General features: G+C 44.1%; 1 protein-coding gene across 3 annotated transcripts in view; it reads left to right on the top strand.

Moving 5' to 3' along the window:
* Positions 1 to 282: 282 nt before the first annotated feature.
* Positions 283 to 20288, top strand: part of NEURL1 (neuralized E3 ubiquitin protein ligase 1) — a gene marked incomplete at both ends in the record, with an annotated part of 160779 nt that continues 140773 nt past the window's right edge. For all 3 annotated transcript variants that reach the window (XM_080621339.1, XM_080621340.1, XM_080621338.1), the window contains one exon: positions 283 to 367. In XM_080621339.1, coding sequence (XP_080477465.1) covers positions 283 to 367 — 85 coding nt within the window. The remainder of the gene's footprint in view (positions 368 to 20288) is intronic.

Genomic DNA, 20288 nt, shown 5'->3' with positions numbered 1-20288 from the left:
AGCGAAGCGCGGCAGCGCTGCTTTCCCCCTCCTTCCGACCCTGGGGCGCAACAACTGTCTCCATGGCGACGGGGCGCGGCGGGGGGGCCGCGGTGCCGCCGCCCCGCCCCGCAGTACCGAGCCGCGGCGGAGCCGAGCGGAGGGCGGCGGAGCGGCGGGGCATGGGGCCCGGCGGGCGGCGAGCAGCAGCGGAGCTCTCGGCATCGGAGTGAGCGCTGCCGCCGCCACAGCCCCCGGGGAGAGACCTTGCCCTGTGCCGCCCTCCCCGGCTCGGATGCCACCATGGGGAGCCGCTTCTCCAGCATCCCCGCGCTGCCCCGCGGCGGCCAGGGCCGCCTACATCGCGCCCGCCACCACCGCCTCAAAGGTACGGCTCGGCCGGCACCCCCGGCAGGACAGGCACCCCGGGCACCCCCAGCAACCCCGGCGGTACGAACATCCGCGGTACCCTGCGGCATCCATGCAGCCCAAATCGGGATGGGTGCTCTGGGCACCCCGCGGTGGGATGGGTACCCAAGCAGGACACAAATCCTGGGCACCCAGAGACCTCAAATCGGGATGAGACGCCTAGGCACTCACAGCACCCTGAACACCCCACACTGGACAGGTATCCCGGGCACCTTGAGGCAGGCTGGGTTCAGTGGGCACCCCGGAGTGGGATGGCTCCATACCTGGCACCCTATGGCCTTTGGCGGTGTGGGCCCCCCTGCCCTGCTTCCAGCCCTGCCTCTCCTTCCGTGACAGTGCTCCACGGGTGGCTGATCAGTGCACAGGCTCCCCTGGCAGTGGCACCCCAGGATAGCAAGGGACAACAAATCAGAGGAATTGGACCTCCAAAGAGTCCTCAAGTGTTTCTTGGTGCACAAAAGCTTTGCTTTGGTGTCTTTTCTGGATGCTCAAGGAATATATCTGTGCGAGTGAGATGGTCAGCCTTCTTTGGAGGAGAGCAGGGGGGTATTTGGGGCTCCTTGTCCAGCTTGTTCTGTTCTTTACAAGGATGAAATCTGTTTTCTGAAATGCTGGGGCACTGCTGGGATCAAATTGGATGGGGATCAAATTGTAAGGCTAGCAGGAGTGAGTTCCCAAGGTCTCCTCTGACCCTGCCCTTTTTTGCCCCCTTTTGCTATAATCTGGGAGGGTCGTAGCAGGAAATAACTTGTCATTCTTGAAAGGGATTTCCCTTTCACACTGTATGTGTTCAATGCTACCTGGGTACCTCTTCACTAAGCACATTTTCACAGCCAAGGGCACTGGATGGTGGGGTAGAGGATGTCAGACATCTCTGTAAGCAGGGAATGAGGGAAGGTGCTGCACCCATAGTCATTTCAGATGATCAAAACTTGTTGCAGCTTCCCCAGTATGTTGTAGAATTCGCAGCCACTAGCATGGAAAATAGGGATGTTGCTGTTCACCCTCAATTTACTGAGCTCTTAGATACTTTTTTGGCATGGTCATGGGGATTGGAAATGGTTAATGATGAGCTGGACAACTGGTTGTTATACTGAAGGATTTTCTGATACTCACATTGTTCTTCCATTACATCTCTCTGCTCCCTTCCTCTGCACTTGGATGATTTGAAACAGTTGTGTGAACCGAGGATGACTGTATCATGGCTTTTTGAATGGTCATGTAAGGAGACACTAGGAATGCTTACTGCTCTGTGATGGACTAAGTCAGTCTGAAACTCAGACCAGACAATGGCTGTGCTTAAAATTAGACTTGCAAGGAGGGAGCTGCTGAACCCTAAACACTGAACCATCATCTTCTATCAATGCAAACATGAAGGCACACGCAATGCCATAGTACTTGGTATGCAATTGTAAACTGCCAGGGAAGATTTGTCTCTTAAGAATCATGCTGTCAGCTGGAAATCTTTCTGGAATAAGCTTAAGCAAATAAGAATTTATGAACCGGAGCCAGAAGGGACACTGCCACTTAATCCATTATCTGTGGCTTACGTGAGATTTTGAAGATGCTCTGCATGAATCACCTGATTTTTCTTTTTGGGGAATGGGGGTGGGTGTTTGTTAATGTCAGTTTGTTTCTTTCTTCCTTTGATTTATGTTGTAATTACATTTCTACCTGTGCTGAGGAAGCAAGCAGAAATGTTCTTGAGACTGTAATGTAGCAGAACATTGAAATACTTCTGATTTAGAGTAAATAGTTAACAACACATTGCCTTTGTTGTACAACCCAAGCAACTGCCAGGGACAATATGTGCCTTTTCTGTCTTTATTTGAAACCGGGCTGCCTCAGGTCCTACATTTAAATGCAGAATAAACAAGTCTGATTGCATCTGACAGGTTCCTGTAAAATGGTCTGGAGGCATAGCAGCAAAAGTATGAATGTCACACAGTTTTGTTACAAATCTGCCATTTAACAGTTTGTAAAGCGTATTTTAATTGAAGGTCCCCATTTCTTCCCTCAGTATCTGGCCCAGTGTTAGGGATATTGAACTTTGATAGTTTGGTCACCATCTAGTACTTTCCTTCTGTGATGAGACCTCTTCCTAACCTGGTGCCAGGGCTTTGAGGCTCATTCTTGCTAAAGGAGAAGCTATGATTGCATTATGTTTCCTGAGTGGTCTGGGGACTCTGAAGTCAGTCCCCAAACCTTACAAGTTCATCTCTCCTGTACAAGAAATAAGACCTCCACACATAGTAGAACTGTTGCTCACATATACTGACAAATTTTGTACTTTTTTGTTAGTCGTGCTAAAAATGGTCACCTTTAGATAAACAAATCTTTTGAAGACCATGTGATACTTTGGATGGCATTGAAGGCACGACACAGAAATATCACTGAAGACTGCCATGGCTGGCAGAACACTTGCTTTGTTTTTGACGGTGGTGGGGAAGAAGGAAAGCACTCAACTTGATTCGCAGGCTTCAGATGCAGTTTTAAAACCAGGTAACAGAAATAGGCAGGTCTCTACTGAAGGTGCCTGCAACAGTGAACCTGGAACCCCAAGAAGATGATTTTAGAGTTGCTTTCAGAGTAGGACAGTACTTCAAAATCTGATATGTCCAGCCCTTTATAAAAGGGCTTCACATTGCTGTTCACTGGAACTGCTAGACACGAGCACTTTGGAATTACCTAATCTGGAATTCACGGCCAGTGGCTGGAAGAAGGTTGTCACTTTGTGCTAACACGATGGGGAGGTTGAGGTGAGATTATTTCCAGCATTCCTGTGAGTATTTCACTTCTTGTAGCCCAGACATGTCTATTTCTCTGAGGTGGTGGACAGTGATGCACTTTTCTCATGCTGAACAACAGATAATAACTATCTGGTAACAATCTCCTTAATGATGCCACCAGATGAACTCCAGGTATTTTTGCTGTCCACCTTCTCTGAAATATGGTTTGCAATAACTATCAAACAAGGTGTGTATGGCTGTTTGGAGTGGAACTGAGTGAGGAAACTCCAGCTGTATCTAATCTTCTGGATTTTGAGATGGAAAAGATCAACCTTTACATCAGTGGCTCTGTGTACTGTTCATTTACTAGTGCAGGGCAGTCTGGCTTGAACTGTCCCAACCAAGGGGACATCTACTATTTCTCAATACATACATCTCCAGTTCAACCTATCTTTGTGCCGGAGGGTTCTTCCAAAATAGTCTATTCAATCTCATTTCTTAATGTTCCTTTTTAATTCTGGTGTAGCTCAGTAAATTAGCCTCCTTTCCTAGTGTTACATCTTGCAAATCTCTGTGGCTATTGCATTTCTTTCTTCTCTACTCCTCAGCCTTGCGAGATAAGTGTAACTCTCCCTACTGTGAGGTGTGGGCTGTGTAACCTGTTAAGGCTGTTGTGTAGCACTCAGATTTGCTGGTCCAGGATGCTAGAAATGCACGTTTTGCTAGCTCTTGGGCCAGAGGTGAGGCACATTACCTGAATGCCATCTGCCATGTGCCATGGGCTAGCGGCTCTTCATTCTCGCTTGTCTCCATGTCCTCAGCTTCAAGAAGGCTTAGCCATTTATGCGGACAGCAGATCAATATGACATTGTGAAAGCTAAGGAGTATTAATGTCTCCTCTCTTAAATCCTTTCCTCCAGCCTCCTACTCAGGTTTGCTGCTCTTTCCTGAGGCCTGTCTCGCCTTGGAAGATAAATTTCCATGGCAAGTAATGGCAAGCAGGATTTCTTCCTGCTGGTTTGCTCATGGGTTAATACACCTGTGATATTTATGCAAAAGAATGCATGAACTGTATTATAGAGAGAGCCCAAGCTAGTCAGAGATCCTCTTTTCATCAGTGGCTGATTACTCATGGGTTATTCTTTATTATTTGTATTACAGTGGCATCTGGAGGCTCCCATTGAGATCTGAGTCATTTTGTGTTGTGTTCTTCCATGGTCCCCTGTACTTACTGCTCATTCATACAGATAGATCTTACTCATGTGCCTGGGTGATCTCTGTAGGATGATTTGGGGTTTATAATTCCAGAGTATCTCATGAAGCAGACTGGCACCTTGGCAGGACAGTTCTTAGTCCTGTCTTTTGCTAGGAAACCTGGAGTCAGAGTCAGCAGTTATTTGCTGAAGGATGTGACTGACTTTCTGGCTGCAAGCTCCCAGGAACACAGCCTGCTGTGCAACACTTTACCAAGAAGGCAGGGGCTTTGCTGCTTTTCCTGGCCCACAGAGGATACCAGTCATGCTTGTACAGTCTTTGCTTGCATTTTTGCAGTTGCTGTTCCAAATTTTATATCGCACTGACACATAAATACGTCAGACGTTTTTCTCCTTTCACTGGTGTTTTATGAGCTTCTGAAATACATGCAGAAGATAGTAATCTGGCATCTATTGTAGGCATTTTAATAATTGTATGTTGTTGATAGGAAAGACTACCCTGCTGCCAGCTCCATTTTGTGCACTCGCTGGATAAAACTAAGTGGGGAGTAAAAGGACATCAGCAACTGATGATCATGGGGATTAGAAGTTGAAGTGCAGGCGGCGCACCAAGGGGTGGTACCACTAGCAATGCTGTGAGGGAGCCTCAGCTCCCATTGCTGTCATAAGTGGCTCTTCTTTGAAGCACTGTTTCATTTTATCCCAGCCCTACGGACTCAGAAGTTTCATTGTTCAAGGCTTTGAAGGATGCCTCCTGCTTCCTGCCCTTCTCCTTTCATTTTGTCCTGGCTCATGCTTGTTTCCCTCTGACCTGTCAGTGTGGCTGGGTCGTAGGTATAAAGCTTTTCCTGCCTGAGGTTCTCAGGTTGTATGACCTTTTCCCAAGCACCAGATTTTTTCTCAAGCTGTTGAACTTTGATTTATTGCATTTAAACTACCTACAATTTCTCAGTGCTCCAAACACGGCAATTTATCAATCCTACTTTTCCTTTCCCATTGTCTTTTTCGTGAGGTGCTGAAGGCTGTTGGTGGAGCAGGTAATGCTGCACATTGTCAGAAATTTCCCAGGAAATCATGTGGTGCTTTGCCCACAGGTGATGCTCTCTATTTCTCAAGGGCAAGAAAGGCTGCTTTTGAAAACCAGTAGGAACCAAAACATCAGTGGGATGATTGAGCTGAAAACGTTAATGCAAGGCTCAGTAGCAGTTAAAAAAAGCAAATGAAATACTAGCAACTATAAGGCGAGCCAAACAGAAGAAAATAGATTGTATAAATCTGAGTATTTTGTGTAGTTCTGGTTCTTTCCCTTTTACCATCTTAAAAAAGATAAAAAAGAACTGGAAAGCATTCATAAGAGGGCAACAGGGATGGTCAGAAGTTTGGCTTATGGAAGGATTGAATAAACTAGGACTCACGTCTAAACCTTAAACCCAGGGAGGTTGTGAATGCTCCATCCTTGGCGGTGTTCAAGGCCAGGTTGGACAAAGCCTTGGGTGACATGGTTTAGTGTGAGGTGTCCCTGCCCATGGCAGGGGACTTGGAACTTGGTGATCTTAAGGTCCTTTCCAAACCAAACTATTCTATAATTCTATGATTCTATGTCTGGACAAAAGGGACAACTAGGGTGCAAAATGACTGGCATGTAAAGAAGGGGCAAAGCTCCACTCTTCACTGACTCTTCCAGTAAAAGAATTAGGAGGACATCAAATGAAGTTGGTAGATTACAGCTTCTTTTGAACAAAAGGAGACTTTAGCCATCTGCAGTAGCTAGTAGCTCTGTAGACCTCATTAGTAGTGGATGTTATGGATGCTAAAATGGGTCCAATTTTATGGGAGATTGGAGGAGGCCATGAAAGAGAAATAATTTGAAATTTGCTACATACAAAGACCACACACTTGTCCTGCTCATATGAGCTTCCCAAGGGTGTCTTTCTAAGGCTACCTGTTTTTAGATGCTCAAGATAATGCTGAAATGAGAACATCAAACTTCTCCATGTCAGTGAAAGCTGGGGCTGGGTTGTTGAGACATTGCAATAGTAGATGGAGAGGGATAGAGCCTGCTTTGGTGTTGGCTGATCTCTAGCTGGGTTCATCCTCTTTTCCATGAGTGTCCCTGCCTGGGTGTTTACAGAGTGGCTCATTGCCATGGCAGCATCGAAGTCCAGGCTTTATCCAGGAGACAGTAGAGATTGTGACAAAGTCCATGTACAAGCTTTCTTGGAGGAGGCTGTGTCTCCTGCACTCTGTGATTTTGACAAATAAAGGTACTTTTGCATTTGTGGCTGTTTTGGAGTAAGAGAAACCAGGTTCTTTTTTGCTTACGTTGACCTCCTGAATGACGAAGACATAAGAAGCCCCCACTTCATTTTGTTTCCTAGACTGCTGACGTAGCAGATTTTGTGGTTATCCCCATATCTGAGAAGATTTCTAATGCAAAAGCTTGGAAAATTTCAGATTTGGCAGCTGTTCTTACCTACTGCTGCTGGGATAATTGCAGGCATCAGCAACTTCTGCACCGCTGGCATTGTTGCCCGTGGCAAGTGCATAAGTACATGTGGTACTTACGGTGCATATCTTCCTGGCGGCTATTTATTTCAAGCTGGGGTCCACACATGCTCTGACTTGGTCTGCCTTGAGATATTAGGACACCTGAGTTAATCCAGCTCTGAACTGTCCCAAGGAGTGCAATTTGCAGTGCCTGTATTTTGTGATTGTCTCCATCCAGAAACGGTTGATCTAAGATTAACCTTAATAACATCATTGTGCAGGTGCTCAGTTACGTACCACAAATGGACAAATCCCAAAGTAGTTCTGTGGATGGGAGCTGAATTTTACCTGAAACTTTGGGTCCGGCAATGTTTAAAGTTTCTGCTGTAACTGTGACATGTATACATGAACCTGAACTACCTTTTAAACTAGCTAACTAGGGTATTGCTAGCTGTGTAGCTGGGGAGATACTTGAATACTGAGATATCAGTATGAGAATTGGATACTCATACTAAGGTCTAGGTTGATGAAATTATGTGGTTAAAATTGAGGTGGGGTAGGTTTGTATCTCCATTTGCTCTTGGGGAACTCCAGCTGACAAAAGCATGTTGTATATAAGATTCTTGTTAATGTTTACACTCCTGGTTACAGTTGACCTTCCAGGATTAAAATAGGATCGTGTTTTAAAATTACAGGGTGGAGTATGCCATGGTGGGATTCTGTTTGTATGATTCTCCATTAGTCCACCTTGGTTCTATTCTTTGTTAAAGCATAGGGAAGGATTCTCATCTCTCAGAAAACTGTCAGGTTAAACCTCAGGGCTATTTAATACAAAACTCTGAAAAGTAAATGTAAATAGTTCTTAGCCAGTTCCAGAGATAAAATACCATGCAGATTTTTTTGCTAAAAATACTCCACTTAATACAAATACTTTTTCTGGAAAAAAAACAGCAAGAAAATTTCAGACAAAAGAAATTCTAACATACTGGCATTGCTTGCAGAGCCTCCTTCCTCAGTTCCTTTGTATTCAGTATTTGAGTTTCAAACTGGTAACTGACACTCTCAGATGTTCCTGCATGTGTGGGCTTACTGCAAGTGCATGGGCATATGCAGGGATTTTCTATTGATTGTTGAGCTCATAATTTTTATGATATGGCCAGAACATATGATGTTTAGCATCAGGGCTTGAGAGGATCGATTCAGCAAAACAATGGCTGGGTAGCTCTGTAACCAGCCAGCGCCAGTGTTAGAAACTAGTCAGTGGGGTAGCAGAGAAGTAGCCCAGTTTCTGAAGGGACAAGGGACCATGAGATGCTAAACACAGCTGGAAATCTGGGATCTTTTGTCCTAGTGAAATCAGTCAGGGGCACTTTTGGGGGTATTGGTTTCTTACTTTAAGAGCTGAAAAGGAGCATGAAAGTCTTTGCAAGCAGTCCCTCTCTGGACATCCCTCTGGCTTCACCACATTTGAAAGCTGTAGCTCTCACTCTGACACAGTCAGAAGAAATGTAATCACATTATGCTTCATTCATTCCAATTTACATTTACTTCCTTTATGTCAACATACAATTTAAAAACTGCACTGATCATCTTTCATCCTCTGTTAGGCATAAAGCTCTGCTTGATTTCCATTTAACTGCTACTTGGATGGGGACATGACTGTGTTTTGTGCTTTGCTGCTCATCAACACTATTTAATGTAAAGCTTAGTGTTAAGAGTTTTAACTTGCTTCTGGACAGACTTCTGCCAGGTAAGCCAAGCAGCCACAGATCCAAAGCTTATTTTACCACCCAGATTTCTACTCTTCATCATAGGTTAGTTCAAATCTCCTCCTTAGGAGACACATGTTTAATATAGCATCTAATTGTATTGGTAAAACTTGGGATTTCTTTGATTTGAGCAACAGGTGCCATTGTATTTTTCTCTATCTGTCTCTCTATCTATCTTGCAGGACAATTTTTGTAGATGCTGAATGCCTTTTTTTTTTTGTACTTAACAAGTAATTACTAGGTATGAAGGGAAGAGATGGTTTCCCATAGAAATATTGAGTCACTGTAGAAGACAGGATACAAATAACTGTAAATGTTGCAAACAGAATCTGCGCATTATGTGAATGAGTCACTTGAGCAGATACGATGGAAAAGAGAAAATGTGCCTCACTAATTGATTATGTTGCAGCATTTCAGCAAATACAGAAAGAAGTAGTTGAAATAATTTACTTTCTTTATTAAAAAATTCAGTGAATGTATTAAAAAGGACCTGGGTAAGCTGTGATGTTAGCACTGGATTTCTCATTCTCACTCCCATCTCTGTATATCTTTTAGTGTACCTGTTTTAATGGACAACACTTACATGTTTACATCTCTTAAGAGGCATAAAATAAAGATGCAAAAACTTCTCCATATTTAAATCATAGAACCATAGAATGGTTTGGGATGGAAGGGACCTTAAAGATGATCTCATTTCAAGCCCCCTGCAATGGGCAGGGACACCTCCCACTAGACCAGGTAGCTCAAGGCCCCATCTAACCTGACCTTGAACACTGCCAGGGATGGGGCATTCACAGTTTCTTTGGGCAACCTGTTCCAGTGCCTCACCACCCTCACAGTAATGAACTCCTTCCTAATGTCCAGTCTAAATCTACTCTCTTTCAGTTTAAAGCCATCATCTGGTGTTCAGTGGCTTTCCTTTGGACAGTTGTTCTCAGAACTTCTAGGTATGAGGGGAGGACTTAGCAGAGAGATTAAAACGCAGCTTGAGATTTCAACCAGAGAAGTCCTGTGGCTGGGACCTGTAGCAGTGAATGAAGTGAGCTCTGGTTGATCTTGCCCACACAATGTGTGTCTGGTGGCTGAGCAGATATTGTCAGTCTCCGGTTGTCAGTCCAACATGAAAATTTACTGAGCTATGGATGGGAACAGAGACCGAGGGTAAACTCCGAGTTTGGAAATGTTAAAGCTACATCTATTATTAATAGCCCCCCTGTGAAAGAAAAGATGCGGTGGTGCAAATGAAGCTGTGACACTGGGGAATGGCAGGCAAAATTGAAATTTCATACTTGCCCGTGGTCTTACAATAAAGGTTTTGTGATACACACCCAGCAATACCACTATAAATAGTCTCATTATCTAATCTTCCAACTTGGAATATGACAGAAGATTACAAGTAGGAAAACAGTTCATAGCTTTTAGCTATTTCCCACTGCTTCCCTTGCTTCTGCTGGAGCATCACTGCTGTGCTCCTTGTAATTTATATGGAGACAACATTATTCAGAAGTACAGAATGTCACTAGGAGGAGGAGAGTTCAGATAAAACCCAGAAGATTTATGACATAGTTTAGATAAGGCCATGTAGGAACTGAGATGAAGGAAGTAATGACAATTTATAGTCCAGCAGCGTTTCTTAGGGTGTGGTGGGAACTTCTTCATGCCAACTCCATTGGGTCAGATACAGAATGAGGAATGTTTTAATACAGTGTTCTACATGCTTGATTGATTGCAGAGGGAACCCTTTTGTTAATATATAATCCAGACACATCATACACTATGAGTTTTGTCCACATGAGTCTAGGACCTGATCCAAACCCAACAGAAAGTCCTTAGAAAATTTCAGAGAGGCATAACGAGCACAGAGAAAACCTTTTTTCTTTTGATCTTACTTCCCATGGGAGAAGGAGGAGTAGGCTGATGGCAAGGGTGATACCTCCTCTCCTCCTCTCTTTCTGCCTTGCTGGTGATGTAAATCCTCATTTCTAACCCTTCCTTGGAGCCTTCCCTGCCCCATTTCACATGGGGCACCTGAAGTCAGAGAGGAGGGCTGAGTCCTGGGAAAGCTTCCCTTGAAATTCCCAGCTAAAACTGGCCTTCTGCAGCCTTTGTGTGTTGACATGAATAACTCTTTCCCCCATAGGACTGCAGACTGCATTCTACAACACAGTTTTGGTGGAGTTTTCTTGTGGTGGCCATGGGAGGAACCACGAGGGAATACAGCTGTTGTAGCCTCACGAGACTTGAACCATCCTCTTTTTGCTTTATGACAGGATTTAGGAAGAATGTTTGTTTGAATGTTTGAATGTTTATTCCGACCCCACTGCTCACTTGCTGCAGGGTGGTTTCCCCACCATGTGGCTTGGAGGAGGCTCTTCGCCAGCACCATGTCAGCACATGTCCAGGCAGCTCAGCAGAGTGTGGTGGTGGGCACACACATATTCTGCAGCTATGGCCAGCTACAGCCAGCTACAGAAATCCTCTCTGTGCCTTTATTGCACCTTCTTATGGAGGAATTAAAGCAGTGACAAAACTTGAGAAGCTGAGCCTCACTGCTGCTGTTGAAGGGAGGCAGGAAAGAGCTTGTGCCATCCGCTCATTCTAAAATAAGCTGATGTCTAGGGAGGTGAAATGATTTACTTATATTTTGCACAACTATTCGTCAGGAGAAAGACTCAATTCATCTGCTGAGCACAGTAGTCCTACATCCATTAATTACCATAGAGTTCATGTAATCCAGTTCTGTCTCCTAGGGAAATGCTGGGATTTGAGGTCTTCCCGCTATATTCCCAGCCTGTCAATGCAGCTGAGCAGCATTCACCCCCATCTGCCCACATCACCCCTTCCTTGCTTGGCAAAGCATCGGCAGCATCCTTCTGAGAGGAGGCGATGGCGTTCAGCTACCACTGACTCACGCAGTTGGCTCTTCTGTCTCTTGCAGCCCTCTGAAAAACCTCCTTAAATATTGTTTAAATCCAAAGGACATACCTGCCTGGCTGACCTGGCACCTAAGACTGTTAGCAAACTTTTTACCAGCCCAGATGATGGTATTTCATCTTAAATTCCCAGGCATAAGCAATTACAAGGGCTGGCTGGTGAAATGCTTTTTGGACATGGGCTTTCTCTTGCTGTAGCCTATTCAGCAGGAAGGAGAGTTACCTTCTTGTGATTAGATTCTGCAGGCATATCAAATTTGTTGTTGGAACAGAGATTTTATATATAGTAAAATGCTCCCAGGTGTGCTTTTAGCAACGCTTCTGGGCTAAAGCAAAAATTTATTAATAAGAGTCACCCAAACTATATTATGCACTAAAGCAGAGCTGGAACGGGATGCTTTTGCTCTGATTCAGAGAGCTGATTGAATTCAGTGACAGATGCCAAGTATTTATGTCCTTGCCTGAGTTTATCTGTTAAATTTGAAAGTGTTAAAAGCAGGATTTATTTTTGGAATAAACATATTAAATAGTGATGGAGAGTTCCAGCTTGGTATTGCTAGGATGGTATTATACTATTATGTGCTTGTCCAAAAGTGTACTGCTCAGACCATCGGAATAAAAAGCTGTGGGGGCAATAGTTTGCTCTAGATTTACACCAGAATACTTGAGTTCAGAGAGCTTGGTATCGTAAGGAATACAATTTATTCTCTATATACAACTGCATATAATATATTGTTACACAATTGTAATATTTGCTGTAAAGTTCCTGACAGTTGCCCATATTTGTGCATTAACATGGAGGGAATTTTAATTTTAAATATGTTTTTTAGCATATTGACAAATGTCCAAACTCTAGAGAAGCTGTTATTGGCCTTGGAAACCATTGCAAACACACCTCTTTTCTCACTCTCTTTTCTAGCAGTAGTCTTTTGTGCTTCTTTGATTAATTTATTCTGTTACTTCACCTAAAACAGCCCCTGTTCTCTATTTTTGTTTATAGCTTGTTTCTAGTTCTTAATGGTTTTAAATTCTTCTGATTTTATCACCTCATTAATGACTATTTTACCCTATTAGTCATTATTTAGCCTTTTAATCTTTCCGTGAGCCTTCTTGAAGCCCTTGAATGGTGCCTCTTTACAGCTGAACCAAGACTCAGGGTGAGGATGAACAGCTGACCCATAAACTTCAGGCAAGTTGTCGCATTTCCAGTGCCTCTGAGCCATCTTGTGCCTCAAAAATTAATGCTACGTACAAATTGCCTTCTGTCATGCTCCACCAAATACTGAGATGCTGTAATTATTTATGACAGTTAAAATCTCTTGATGTATTCAAATAAAAGCCAAGCATATAGGGAAAACACATGCTGTGGAGGAAGGTCATAGTATGAAAGAAAAGATGGCTTGCTTTGCAGGTCTCATTGACAGGCAAGCTAGAAATACATGTAAGAGATGGAGACCTACATGTGTTAGATTTATGGAGGAACTCCGTAGCTGCTGCCATTGGACTATTTTCAGGTGTTTGGATGAGTGAATGACCCAAATATAGTTAAAGCCTGTGACTCTTTCATTTTAATAGCAATACAAATACAGTAGGTGAAGGCTAAGAGCACTGCATCTAATTTATCAGTGTTGCTTTAGCAACATGGTGCAGGATGCAAATAGTCTCCTTGGTAACACTTCCTAAGTGTCATTAGATAAGCGATGGTTATAAACACGGAAGCAGATCAGAATGAGAGACATGCTCTTGTGCTTGTGTCTCATCTATAAAGTGCCTTTTTATAGCCCCAGACATCATGATCAGCAGGATGGCAAAAGGACAGAGGAAAGTTGTTTTGAGGATTGTAGTTCTTGTTCACGTTTTATATATTGTGCTTTGAAACCAACTCAGAAAACCCCACACCAGTGGTGATGGGATTTTCTGGCTTGTTTTAAAAAAGGCTTTAGATAAAGTGTGAGTGCAACCCTGCTCACTAATGACACTTGTCAGAGTCATACACCAAGTGTCTTTCTAACTCTCCAAGCAATGTAGATTGCAAACCCTTTTGCCCTCTACCCTAATGGCATACTCATGCCTTGGTGAGTTTTGGATCTGCTCCCCTTCTGCTGAGCTTCCCCTGCCCCAGTATCTCTGCCAGAGGATTACATCTTCAGAACCAGATTTGGGTTTCTCTGTTAAATTCTGAAAGCCCTTGCCTAGGGATCAGCAACACAGTAGGGATGAAGGTGAGAAATGGGGTTACTCATAGCTCAGAAACAGGGCAATTGTTTCTGCTGTTGGCATTGTCTTATACAAAAGAGCCATGAATTGAGGCAGCTTTCCTAGCTCTCATGGTAACTGATGTTTTTCATACAGCCTCAGCTGCTGGACTGAAGGGATTGCATGAGAATCCTAGCTTTTGTTTAAACTCCCCTCAATTTTATATACTTCTCTGTTACAGAGAAAATTTGCAAGGTATAAAGGGAATATGACCTAATGACTCAACAATCAGAAAATGTACTAAAGAAATACCAATGCTTTTGTTTTCAACTGATCTTTATTTTAATCCCACTGGTCAATGACTCAGGATCTCATCCAAGGAGTCTGAATGCCTGATAATGTCAAACTGGAGCACATGAAGACAGTGGAAGGAGCCAAGTCCATGAGAGCATCAAAATAGGTTTATTCTGGTTTGGGGTGAAAGTCTGAAAGAGCAGATGGTTTTATTTTATCATGAGCTTGACCCTGCTTCAATAGAAGCACACAATTGGTGAACTTTTGCATCTATATTTTTTTAAAATCCTCTGAACCAAAGCTAAGCCAGACCCTTCAGGAAAACACCTCCTGATCTGTGACCTTCAGCTCCACACACAAACCCAGTGACTGGAGACTGGCCTGTACAAGGGCCTCTTTTTCATTTCAGCAGCGTACTGCACCTTGCAATTTAGATACATGGCGAAAGACTGACTGCATGTTTTCTTATTTGAACATGAAAGGGAATTTGAACATCAATAATGTCTCTTTACAAGGAAAACTCAGAATAAAAAATGCCCAATCATTTCTCACAGCCCTTTTTTCTCTCAGATCCTCTTGGAATTCATCCATCTTCATCTCACTCATATCTCGTGGCTTCCGTTGTAAATGTCAATGCTAATTAATGAGACCTTGGTCCTCTTTGTAGTTAAGATGAGTAACAATCCAACATTTGTTTGTGAGATGGGTGCCCTTCCCAGGAGAAGGCAGGGGGGCTGTTAGCATTGTGTGTGACAAGCTGCAGGAGGTGAAGTCTGAAACACTGCCCTACCTCCGTAGTGTCAAAAGTATGCAGATGAAGAGCTGGGAGAGAAAAATGTTTCCTAAACCTTTTAGGGATTAAAATGTAAAGTCTGGGATCTTCTTACTGAATTGCCCCCCATCCCATCCCATTGAAGTGCTGGGCTCCTGGGAGCCTACAGGAGAGCACTGTTGAGTTTTTTTGCTTTGTAAAGGAAACATTGTGGTGGTTGGACCACTGGATGCCACTACAGCCCTAAGGCAAAATGTTGCTGCTTTCCCTGTGCAGCATAACAACCTTCATGCAGTGGATCTTGGGACTGATTTGAAGGCAAAGTTTGTCTCTGCATCCAAATTGTTCTGCAGTAGAGGGACTGAGCAGCTGTTCCTCACCACCTTGGCCCGTGGCTTTGTAGGACATTGGAATTTTGGTGAATGACTCTGCTAAATGGGAGCTCAGCCCTCAACCCGCCCTTCCCTTTGCTGCGTGCAGAATAGAGCATTTCTCTCCAGGACAGCTGAATTGCTGTGTTTCTGACACATGCCATTTCGATACTGAGTTCTTCAACATTTGTAGGCATCATTTTTTAAACTGGCTTGGGATAAGAAAACGATCTTGCTCCCCAATATTCCTGGCATATTTCTGCTGCAGAGAGACAGGATAAAGCTCATGCTTCCTGGGAAGAATAAAGAGCAGGAGGGGTAAATGAGGTTTTTCTGCATGCCCTCTGATGGCACTTTGAGGACTCCAAGTAAAAATGTATGGACGGCAAGAACAGACCTAAATCGTCTCTTTGTCACTGCTTAGCACACATGTCCCTGTGGCTCTTCACTGAGCTCTCGTTTTGCAAAACCAAACGTGAAGCAATCCAGCACGATTTAGACCTGATTCAAACCTGGTCTAGCTGAAGAGCGAGCTGGCATTTCGTTCTCACAAACACCATAAAATGCAAAGTACCATCATATGTGACGTTGGCAGACTTTTGTGTTGGTCACAGACCAAGGTGGAGTTCAGCCTGAGGCTCAGTTCCCATGACAGGCAGGACCATGCCGGCTCATTTGAATGTATGCCACCCTTTTGTCACCTTTGGGCATCTCAGGGGGTGCATTGGCCCTGCCCACCCCTTGGCATGATTAATGCAGCCGTGCTGCAGCCTTCACTGGAGCCAGTTCAGGCATTTCTGCACTTGCACTGCAATCCCATCCCCAATAGCACCTCTGTGCGATGTCGGTTCATTGTCCGTTCAGCAGAAGGAGCAATGCTTTTATACTCCCAGCCCTGTTTTATGTAGCACCTGGGTTTTCCTTGGAGATCTGTTCACACATGAAGCCTGCCCCTCTCCTTGGGGCTGACAGGAGCACAGGGCCCTGTGATGAGGCTGTGAGCAAGAAAACCCCAAATCTCAGCTCACGCACCTGAGACCAGAGGGCTCTTTGTGCTGTGAAATTGCAAACTCCCTTTAAATCAGTGTCTCAATACAAGCAAGGCAGCTCCAGCTTTTCTGAGACCTTGTGTTATTTTTCTTGATCTGGGAATCAAGATTTTCACACCCCATTGTGGCTTCCTAACCCACAAGGAAATCCCTTCTTTCCTCTCTTGATCAGTTGATGCTGTAGCTTTGCAATGCAGCCTCAGAGACAGGGGAGCACTGTGGGATCACACTGTGGCTCTGATGAGGGATGCTCCATCCCATCTGGGGCAGTGACAGACATCATTTCCCAGCTCCTAACCCATGCTGCTCCTGTCCCATGTGCACTGGCTGCTCCGTATCTGTCAGCCAGCCTCCCCTGCCAGCCCTGCAGTGCCAGATGCTGATCCCCACCCACATCCTGACTTTTGGGGTGGTCTGTAGATAGGGACTCAAGTGTGTCCCTGCAACAGAAAGGCATCCCAGTGCCCAACTCAGCAAATGAGATTCCTCTCGTTAACTCCCCCATCCTGACCTCCAGTTCTCCCTTTGCTGCCTGTTTCTGTGAATATGCTCCATTTTGTATTTCTTCACAGAAAAATAGATGTGACTGCAGCCAGAAATCCTTCCCAAGCAGCTGGGTCAGCCACGGGGCAACTCTCCCTTTGACACAGAGTCCCTCATTCAGTATTCACCTCTGACAACAGATGACTTTTGGCCAGTATCTTCTTGTTCAGATACGGGTGTTATCTGTCACTCACTGGGTGCTTCCTCTGCAGCTGGGAGCTGCTTTCACACCATGCAGTCATCTGCTGTGTCTTGGACTGGCACTCTCTCTGTTATTTCTATATTTTTAGTGGCCTTCCTTGCTCAATAACATTAATTATCTATATTTTTTTTTTTTTGTGATAAGCATCTCCTTAGCAGAATATTAATGTATATAATTAAGATAGTATTTCACTCTTGAATTACACTGTTCATCCCCAAACTGACTTAATTACACAGCTGCTCCCCGTGTTAATTTAAAGTTAATATGGAAATAGGGGCAAAATTTCTTCCTCCAAGGAGAAAAACTCCATTTCAAATTTCTAGCTATGTTGAAAACTGTGGCTTCTCTGTTTCGAGGAGGGGAAGAAGTCAAGGGAATGGTACTGCCGATTTTTATTCTAATCCTCTACATAGGGAGTGAACCACAACCTCCCTTGATTTTTGCATCCCTAACAGCCAGATGAAATCTGTCAGATATGGCACCTGCTTTTCACCAGCTTCCAGTTTGCAAACCATAAACCTAGCTTTAACAGCAGCCTTAACCTCTTGGTGTTACAACAAACAGGAAAAAAAAATGCCTCCACACCAGTCTGCGGGGTTACTCCAGCTTTCTGCAAGGCAGTTGAGAAGTTATATTCAATTCTGCTTTAAAACATTGCCACTCTAAACTATCAACCCCTCCTGCGAGTACGTTCATGTTTGGAACTATGCAGTAAATCAGATTATAGCTGCTCTTTATTAATTCTGGTGCACAAGATTGCAGCAGTAGAGGTTTGATTCAGAGAAAATGAATGAGGATACTTAAAGTCAAATATAAATAGAGCTCATTAAAAAACAAACAAGCCAGCCTCTGTTTCATTATGTGACTCTTAACTGCACCATGAGAATAGAAGTAGTTCTCATTAAAGTCCCCTAGCAGCCTTGGTCTCTTCATCTTCTCCTGCAAACTTACTCACAAGCTCTTAGGAGCTCCTGGGAACCTGAATCCAATCTGCATCTTGGAATGGGAGGGAAAAAGAGAAAGCAAACAGATGCCTGTGTGCATATGCACACAGAAAAATGAATGTAACCCTGCCAGCACATCCACATCCCATTTGAGCTCCTGACTATGTCTGTACAGAGTACTACCACTCCCCTGTATCTACGACTCCTCTATTATACTTTCAGCAGCACTCTCTCCTGACTTTGCTGGGCTAAGCCAAAGGAGCAATTTGATTTTTCCTCCTCTGTCCCATGCTTCAGTTGGGGTTCATGCTGTGGGTGCTGGTGCTGCTGTGGAGCCAGATCCACATTTCCCTCCTCTATAATGCTGCAGCCAGCTGGTATCTGGAATGGCTGTAGGGGGGAGCATCCCCTCTGTGCCCCTCTGACCACCAGGGCAAAGCACAGCATTGCCTGTAAAATAAGAAAAAGCTCCTTATGCTCAAGCACAGCCTGTGGGAAGCCTCTGCCCTTTCACCATCACCCCTCAAGGAGAGCTCAGACTCTGGTTTACACAGTCCCCATCCCTGTGTAGGTGGGTTTGTTCATTTCTGGTGGGCTTTTAAGTACATATGTTTTGGGGGAAGGGAGAAAGTAAAACTGCAGTGATGTAGTCAGAGAATGGAAAAAATCCAGCTATGGTAACAAAATACAGCGTATAGCAGTCTCTGAAGAAGAAGGAAAGGTTGCAAAGTGGTACCCAAAGCTTCCAATTCACTAAGATTCAGTCAAATATTAATTTTAATGAGGCTTCAGCTATTGCCTTAATGAATAGGACACACTTACCTTCATGAGATCCTGGTTGTGCAGACATGGCAACTGGGAATAGAGTCCGAGAAAGGATATTGAACAGTATTTGAAAGGAAGACCTGCAGTTCTGAAAAAGGAAGCTACTTTTAAAGCAGACTTGAAGCATGTTTTCTTTTAAAAAGGGTCTGTTAGAGAAAAGGCCACATGAGTCTCATTGCTGCTAGTGCAATAACACCAGTGGGAGGTTAGTATTCTGCTTAAGGGAATAAAACTGCAATATCTCTTGAGCAAATCTATTCCCACATGAAGAAGAGAGCTCAAAAGCAAATAACACCTGTATGCTATTTACAATTGCAATTGAACACATGTGGAGCCTGTAAGGGCTGTATCAGTTGCACTTTTCTCATGGTTGCCTGCTGCTACAAGCACCAGTTCAATCCCATTGTTACCACCAGTTCAATCCTAGCATTAGTAGCACAGAGAACATGAGGTCATGGACTCCTTGATATTTTAAAGCAATACATCATCTACTCCTGCTCTCTGCAACCTTAACTGGCGTGATGCCCGAGTGCCTGCCGCAAGGGCTCCCTCTCTTCCAACTTTATGCAGAAAACCATTCCAAAGTTTTAATTATTTTTAATTGCTGATTGCAGAGCAATTTGGTGTGTGTGCAGATGGAAATCAGCAGAGAAGTGTTAGTTCATTGCGCCTTAGCATTTTTTATGTATACATATGTTTTGCAAAAAGAGTTGCAGCTTACTCAGAACCTGGACTGGACTGTGCCTGACTGTTTAATTACTGTTCACACAGATGCAATTTGTGAAGTGTTAATTTCCAAAATCAGTGCACTCTAGTCCAATAAATATTTAATGGTTCCATCTGCCATTTTTAGGTTAGTTACCAACCCTGCTGGATGGAGTCTATGAAACAGTTGTCTACTGTTGACATAAAGAAAGGTTTTGAGATCCAGCTTGCATAGAAACCTAGAAAAAAAGCAGATTTCCTGAACCCAGTTATATTCTCTTTCCTAGATGAAATATGGATAAGGAGAACATTGCATATGGAGACAGGTTTATAGCAGGAAGGCCCGTGTAAAATTACATCTTAATTTTATGAGGGGAAATACATCGAGTCTTCCCTAGTGAGACTACGACTGCAGATCCCAAGTCTGAATTTTGGGACCAATCTAGCTGGAGTGTACAGCATCTTTTTCAGTCGGAACAGCCTAATAAAGTGGAGGACGTTTCAAAGAGCAAAGAGGAGGTGGAGAAGCCCCCTGCCTGTGCAGGCAGCAGGGAGAGCATGGGGCAATGCAGGCAGCCAGGGCTCCTGTGGGTCTTGCTTTCTGCAAAACTGAGGGCAGCAAAACTTGCCTCTCTCTGGCTGTGCTGCAGACTGTTTAATTACTGATATTCATGGAGGATTTGGAGCTCTCCGGATGGGAATGCCCTGTGCCAATGCAAATGTCACTGCTTGCAGTACAACATGGGGGCCTCGATGATTAGTTCTGTTTTACTGTTTTTCTTGTGTAATTATGTTTAATGCATGTGTTGTTTCATCAAAGTGTCTGTCACTCAGGGCTTGGCCTCAT

This window comes from Psittacula echo (assembly GCF_963264785.1).
Source record: "Psittacula echo genome assembly, chromosome: 6".
Lineage (NCBI taxonomy): Eukaryota > Metazoa > Chordata > Aves > Psittaciformes > Psittacidae > Psittacula > Psittacula echo.
Note: the sequence above shows the minus strand (reverse complement) of the source record. Positions and strands in the feature narration are given on the sequence as shown.